This window comes from Ipomoea nil, unplaced genomic scaffold (genome assembly GCF_001879475.1).
Source record: "Ipomoea nil cultivar Tokyo-kokei standard unplaced genomic scaffold, Asagao_1.1 scaffold1421, whole genome shotgun sequence".
NCBI classification, from domain to species: Eukaryota; Viridiplantae; Streptophyta; class Magnoliopsida; order Solanales; family Convolvulaceae; genus Ipomoea; species Ipomoea nil.
In genome coordinates, this window is record NW_017617849.1 from 6888170 (window position 1) to 6895000 (window position 6831).

The 6831-nt window shown below is 35.8% G+C and overlaps 2 protein-coding genes across 2 annotated transcripts in view; both read right to left on the bottom strand.

Moving 5' to 3' along the window:
* Nucleotides 1–384: 384 nt before the first annotated feature.
* Nucleotides 385–3240, bottom strand: LOC109188290. The gene is made up of 4 exons (XM_019338909.1): nucleotides 3084–3240; nucleotides 2030–2185; nucleotides 1665–1949; nucleotides 385–1230 (listed from the first exon to the last, which is right to left on the bottom strand). Exons 2-4 carry the CDS (start codon nucleotides 2162–2164, stop codon nucleotides 559–561), a joined length of 1092 nt encoding a protein of 363 aa, XP_019194454.1. The 5' UTR covers nucleotides 2165–2185; nucleotides 3084–3240; the 3' UTR covers nucleotides 385–558.
* A 671-nt stretch (nucleotides 3241–3911) lies between these two features.
* Nucleotides 3912–6831, bottom strand: part of LOC109188289 (beta-taxilin-like) — a 3994-nt gene continuing 1074 nt past the window's right edge. The window contains exons 3-11 of the mRNA XM_019338907.1: nucleotides 6726–6831; nucleotides 6371–6438; nucleotides 6078–6155; nucleotides 5484–5548; nucleotides 5267–5333; nucleotides 4987–5169; nucleotides 4815–4871; nucleotides 4627–4722; nucleotides 3912–4241 (exon numbers count right to left, since the gene is read on the bottom strand). The exon at nucleotides 6726–6831 is cut by the window's right edge and continues 3 nt beyond it. Of these exons, the coding sequence (XP_019194452.1) occupies nucleotides 4107–4241; nucleotides 4627–4722; nucleotides 4815–4871; nucleotides 4987–5169; nucleotides 5267–5333; nucleotides 5484–5548; nucleotides 6078–6155; nucleotides 6371–6438; nucleotides 6726–6831 (855 nt within the window). The 3' untranslated portion in view covers nucleotides 3912–4106. The remainder of the gene's footprint in view (nucleotides 4242–4626; nucleotides 4723–4814; nucleotides 4872–4986; nucleotides 5170–5266; nucleotides 5334–5483; nucleotides 5549–6077; nucleotides 6156–6370; nucleotides 6439–6725) is intronic.

Here is a 6831-nt window from a genome sequence, read left to right on the forward strand (position 1 = left end):
AACCCTGCTTCGATGTTGTTAATAATGATATGATTGATTAAATATATGTTGTACCTCATAATTCGAGTGTAAAACTGTCATTTTAAAGAATATCTTCAATTTTCACAAAAATCAACAACAGCTACCCATAGCTGACTGACACCGACTCAAACAAAAAAGTCAATACTATCAACCCCTCGAGTTTTAGAGTCCTTAACAAGAATTTGCATGAAGTAAATGACTCAGCATTACATATAATTATAGCTCACATGGGCAGCTCAATTGATCACAAGAATGAAATTAAAACAATAACTGAGAATCGAGTCCTCCCTCACCAGTGTTCAACTGAGTTACCATGATTTACATCCTCCCAGATGTGCACACACACAAGAGAGAGAAAATACTATACAACAGGAATTCATTGTAAATTTCTCAAGATTCTACAAAGAAATGTGACCTTTTATTCTGTTATTTATTCCATCATGTTCTGGTTATTTAGCACAGTATTGAAAGAAACTGGACAATGAAGAACAAACAGCAACCTGGCTGAGGCAAAGATCATGAATTAGATGCCTAGGATTAGCTTAGTACACTTGCTGGGGAAGAGGTTCCTCCAGCCTGCTGGCTCCAATCAACAGTCTCACCACAATGTCCTCTAACAATTGCTACTTGACTGGGTTCATGATTTGGAGTTCCAGAAAGAATCGATTTTCGACTGGGAATTGCTGCTTGACTGAGCGATACATCTGCCGAACTTTTGGTAAGATCCTCGTTTTTAGTAACAAGTGCTTTCAGTCGATATCGTTCTGCCCTTGAGCCAATTATCTGTCCTAGAATTGATGCTGCAATGGTGAATGCCATGGCTGTCTTAGGCATCAAGACTGACTTCCTGAGCATGCCTATAAACGGTACCGCTGCGTGGACAGCTGCAAACCAGGAAGGTGAGAACTTTTCTGTGTGTTCTCTCCATATTCCTAGAGGAATATTTGCTGCCATGCCCATGACACCAATTACTAATACCTTCATAGGGAGGGGCTGTGGCCTCAGGTTCTTTGCAAATGCTGTTCGTGATATTGCAGCCCTGGCTGCAACTATAGCAGGGGGACACCTTAGATGCACGCCAGGAGGGGGCTGAATGGCCTTTGCCACAAGTGGAAGGACCTTACTCATGGCACGGTATGACTTGGCAATTGGACAACTCCCACTTTGTAACCACTCATTGCTTAGCGCCTCATGCTTTGAGTTTCCCCCCTGAAAGGTCAAAAGGAGAAGTGTGAACATTGATTACGCTTTTCCAAATTTATATCCTAAATAAATACTACTAAAAATTTAATTTCACGACACATAAGGAAAACAAAATATTCAAAAAGAGCTATCCATACTCCTGAATTAGGAACAATGATATATACAATTAAGCCTAGTTGAACATTTCTCATAAGAGAAATTCATAATCTAAATTTTATGATCCAAGCTTGTATGATGCAGCACGAAGCCTTCAAAATCCAGATATGAGTTTCTTTATAGCTAAGTGAAGTTCCAAGATCTGTAATGAAGAATAATACATACTACAGAAGTACAGAGCATATCTGGCCATCAATTCGTAACCTCAATTACATAAAGTGCTTCTCAACTTCATATGCACAAATAACAACCAAAAAATTGAAACAGAATTTTATATCATGTACCTGTGAAGAACTTTTTCCATCTGATTTAGAATTTTTTTTGTTCTTCCCTTTACTAGAGAAATCGCCAAAGGACGGCCACCCAGGTCCAAAAGCTGACAGGCTTATTGTAGCTGCCTTCGCTGCCAAAGGATTAAACTGGGTTGGTGGTGGTTCGGGCTCTGTCTTTTCATTCTTCATGAATGATCTTCCCGAGAGTGGGACCACACCATCCTTTCCATGGAAAAGTCTGAATGCCATATTAAAATTGGGTCCATCCTCAAAGATTGGACCTTTTCCTCCCCGGACCTGATTAGTAAACAAAAATAAGGATGAGAAACAATCTCTAGACAGCATAGTGAAGACAATGCAAAACCCAAGGAGCTTACAGGCATTGGAAAACCCAAGGAGCTTGAGAAGGAAAAATTGGTAGGTTCATTGATGTTGCGCAAAAATGGGCACTTGATAATGTCTTGCTGGAAAGGTGAAGAATCTTCATTTAAGCTTCTAAAGAAAGCATCCATTTTTTTTCAAAGATGGATCACCTATACAAGATGGAAATTATGAGCAACAAACGCATCATAATTGCACATTTGGAAATAACAACACAAAATAGGAAATAAAGAGAAATTTAGACCTGAAAAACCAGCTAGCTTGAACTCAAAGTGATTAAAAACAATCATGGAACATGTAGAAGCAGCTAAACATTTGTTATTTATCTAATCATATGAAGCAACACGGAGAAATCTAACATTGACCTATGTAAAAATACTATTTAACACAAAAAGAGACAAGACAGATACAAATCATAGTAATCTTTATTAATTCACTATATTTACTGGTTGTTAGATTGAGATTTGGGAAATTCAGTCTGACACACAACAAAAAACTTAACTCAGTAGATGCTTATGCTGAAACTTAGAGAAGATTATTCCAAGAAGCAGTTGACCTAAAGAAACAAACCCTTTTAATTGTAATTACTATTCCAAAAAAATTTCCCATATATGTAGCATATGATAACCATTCAACAATTCAACCCCAGTTCTTTATTCAAAAACCAGCAGTTCAACTCACAAATCATCTGATCATCTTTTCCTCCGACAACTCAATCTACAATCTACATCCAAATCAATTCCAATTTATTTATAAAAAAAAAAATGCAAAAAGAAGACGACAGCAGCAAATCAGCACAGAAAAGCTACAACTTGTGGAAAACGACTTTATAGGTCATTCCGGAACTTTAAGAGATCCAATCTTCGATAAATATCAGAAAATTCACATTTCTTTTGCCGACAAACCACCAGTGTACCACGAAATCAGCAAATAAAATCAAAAGAACCACACCCATTAGCTAAAAAATCAACAATCAATGAAGCAAAGCGAGGAACAAAGAAAAAGAAAAGTAGCAGCAAAAAATGATAAAATCGGAGAATTTGATTATACCTTAGGAGGAGTATCAAGAGCCAGGGATGAAACGAAGCCGAGAGAGAGAGAGCAGATGGGGAAGGGGTAGGCCGACGACGGAGGAGAGAGACACAAAAAAGGCGTGGAGAGCACAGGCCTATTATATCACCACACGCCGCCTGGACTGCTTGTGCTCGTCACTCTACCTAATTAATTTTCCTCCAAATTAGGAATAATAAATATTACGGAGCCCTTAGGGTTGGAATTCAACCTTTTGGAAGAATAAATATTACGGAGTAATACCATTTAAATTTTGTTCTTTTTTTTTTTAAATATGTTATTCGGACCAAATATTTTACTCCATCATATTATTTTATGTGTTTGATTCGGTTAACGAAGCTGGGACTAAAGTTATTTTTAATTAAATTTTTCATAATATTAAGTTTAATATTAATATGCAAAATTTATATATTTAAAAATTATACTAAAAGTACTATTAAACACAAAAAAAAATAATAATAATAATAATAAATTTAAAAACAAGTAAAAAATAATAAAGAAAATAAACAAAGAAGGAAGAATTGATTTGACCAATAGATAGAACAAGTAAAATGGGACAAGAGAGTATCAATATATATGTCATGACATGTAAAATAAACATGTTATTCTCAGTGCATAATTTTCATTCTAATCTAAAAATTAAATTGAATTAATTTTCATTTGCAAGGTTTTTGAAATGTTATTAATCATCAAGGTATCTTGGACTTTAAAAATTTTTCATTAATATTCTTCTAGTAATTTACCTCTTTCACTCGTTTTCTGAATAAGAAGTAAGAACGGTGAGGCTGAAGTATGAATTTCAGCATATACTCCAAGCAAATAAGTTAGAAATACCATTCATCTAAGGTTTTGCCAAACAGAGCAAACATATAAAAGAATCTTGAAAATCATAAGAAACATTGGTGTACAAATTAGCTGATAGTGAACACCCCCACCCCACCCCCAAGAAACACTTGGGTTAATTGCAAAGATATTTAGAGCAATACAAATCAATAATACTATTCAAGCTTGAGGTGGATCCAAGTTTCTACTTGCAGCTGGTTTTGCCTTCAGCTCTGCTTGAAGAGACCTGCACAACGACTCCAGTCTCTCCTTCTGGTTCCTCGTTTTCTCCAGTTGCATCTTCAAGTGTTCGCGCTGCCCAGAATGAACAATTTAGAAGTGCATCTAAATGACATTTCGCACATGATCAAAGACAAAAGGCATGTTGTTTGGAGAAAAATCGACAACACTAAATAATTTTTGGCACGATAAAATCTAAGTGAAACAATACTAATGATGACCAGGGAACTGAATCTAAATATGGTGGTTCTCTCCCCATATCGACAACAAATAGTACTAATACTACTTGTGTTTTGATGGCAATTCGAGAATGAGAATTTGTGCAGCCACATCACTTGCAGAATATACGTGAATAATGTAGTAAAAAAAGGAGTGAAATAGTGAATGGTGTATATTGTCTTTTCTGCAACAAGTAAACAAATGAAGAACTATTAGAGGCTGTCTGTAGCACAAATATTACCTCTTCAACCAACTCTATTAGAGTCATATCTGATTTATCGCATTTGCTCTTCAAGAAAGTATTCTCCTTTTTGAGTTCTTTTAAGGATTTCCCCATCTGCATTTATGGAAATGAAATCAGGATTTAATTGGAAAGGACTGCAATTCAACCACCATGTTAGAGGAGAAGGGAAGTAGGGTGGGCGTTGCCTTTTCAATTTCTTGCTTAAATGTTTCAAATACTTCATTGCTCTTCAGCAGTGCCTCCTGAGAAAATATATTAACATCAGGAGAATCAAATATGATATAGCAGAAATATCCTATGAAGTTACTTCACAGTTCTGATGATGTGGTGACAATAATACAAGTCTGCCAGACTAACCTGGAATTGCTGGAACTTCTCTCCATCAGCTGTCAATTGTAACCGCAAACTTTTTTCAGTTGTCAATAACTGGGAAACCTGTTCTGCATACAATTTCATCTGGGACTGTCCCTGCACTAATTTTTCTTCATGTTGCTTAATTTTCAATTCAGCTATCTGAAGTTCAAGATCCTTTTGCTTTAACTGCATGAAGTTTAGATATAAGTAAAGCCCAAGCCTAGATAATAAACGTTTGAATTATTCTCAAAAGCTTAAAGGAATACATGTAAGTACAAGTTACCTTTTGAGCATATTGTTGCTCGGTAAGAGCATATTGATCGACGACTTGTTTCAGCTTGATCTTTAACCTGCAGTTGATTTACAGAGGACATAGAAATCAATGTTTCTGGATTGCAGCTTAGATACAGTCATACCAACAAAAAAAAAAAAAAACAAACAAAAAAAAAAAAAACAACTTAGATGGAAATTAGCCAAACCCGGCATTTTCATTGTCTTACATCTCGTTTTCCTTGAGCTGTGACAGGCATTCATCCTTTTGTTCTTCCAGCTTGTTGCTCACTTCCTAAAAGGAAACACAAGGTAAACATTCAGGGTCCACACTGATAGACAAAAATGTGGAAACTGAAAATGTAATTTCGTAAATTGCTATGAAGTGTAGACATAGCCGTTTAAAAATGAAACATAAATTCACCATAAATGTAACTCATAGAAATCACCATCAACAATTTTCAGGCTAGGAGAGTAGGAGTCCTATTAAGTATACTATGGGGTTCAGTTAGATTAAAAGAGCATGTCCATTTCATCATGCATTCAAGGAATCAAGAAAGCAAACAGCTGAAGCATGAATGAGCCTATGCATGAATATTCTGCTACAAGTTTAGCACGAAGTTTCCCATAACATGCAATGTATGAATACTTTGGGGTTTGGAAAGTAAATTTTTCAATAACTAGAAGATTTGACATGAGCCTCTATCGAACACAGGGCGCTGTCTAACAACTGGTTTACTCTAAACAATTAATGCAACCAAATATGTGAGGAATAAGATTTTTTCACAAGGTCATGCTCAAACTAAGATGAGAACTATTCAGACCTTGATGGCTTCCTGAAATCTGTTTGATAGATCCAATCTCAAGTTTTGACCCTCTGTTGACACTTTTTTGCATTCATCCTGTAAAATAATAGCAAAGACAATCTTAAGGACTAGTATTTGAAGGAAGCATGCCTATCAACCATGAGTAGAATTTTTAAGAAGGGTGAGAGAAGAGAGGGAGAGAGAACGAGAATAAATTGCAATGTCCTAAATCCAAGCTTTTGTCTCCTGGCAGTAGAATGCTTTGCCAGTTCCAAATTAAAGAGAGAAGATAAAGTAAACATTATTCTAACCATCAAAATTTTGTTTTGCCGCTGTAACTCCCGGCACAGTGACTCTAGTTTATCCCGAACAGCAATAGCTGAAACAAGACAAGACAATTTTCAACAAGATAGCCATTGTGACTTTTGGAAGTCTTCCTTTTTATTAGAATACATAACTAATCATAACGAGAAGAAAATTCAAGAATATCATCAAATGTGAATAAGAGAAAAAAAACCACTCGACTCTGGAGCCTAGTCATAATGCAGCTGCCTAGACTGCCCTAATTTGATATCAGAAATTAAACCAGAGGCAAAAGAACTAATAGAAATCAAGCATCAATTGTTCATCAACAAGTACATTATAAAATGTGTGATAAAAAGCCACCTGAATCTCTTTCAGCAAGAACTTGTTGATACTTTAGTGTGAACTCCAAAAACTCCTTCTCAGATTTAAATGTACGTTTTACATTCTTCCGTTTTACATCAGAGGC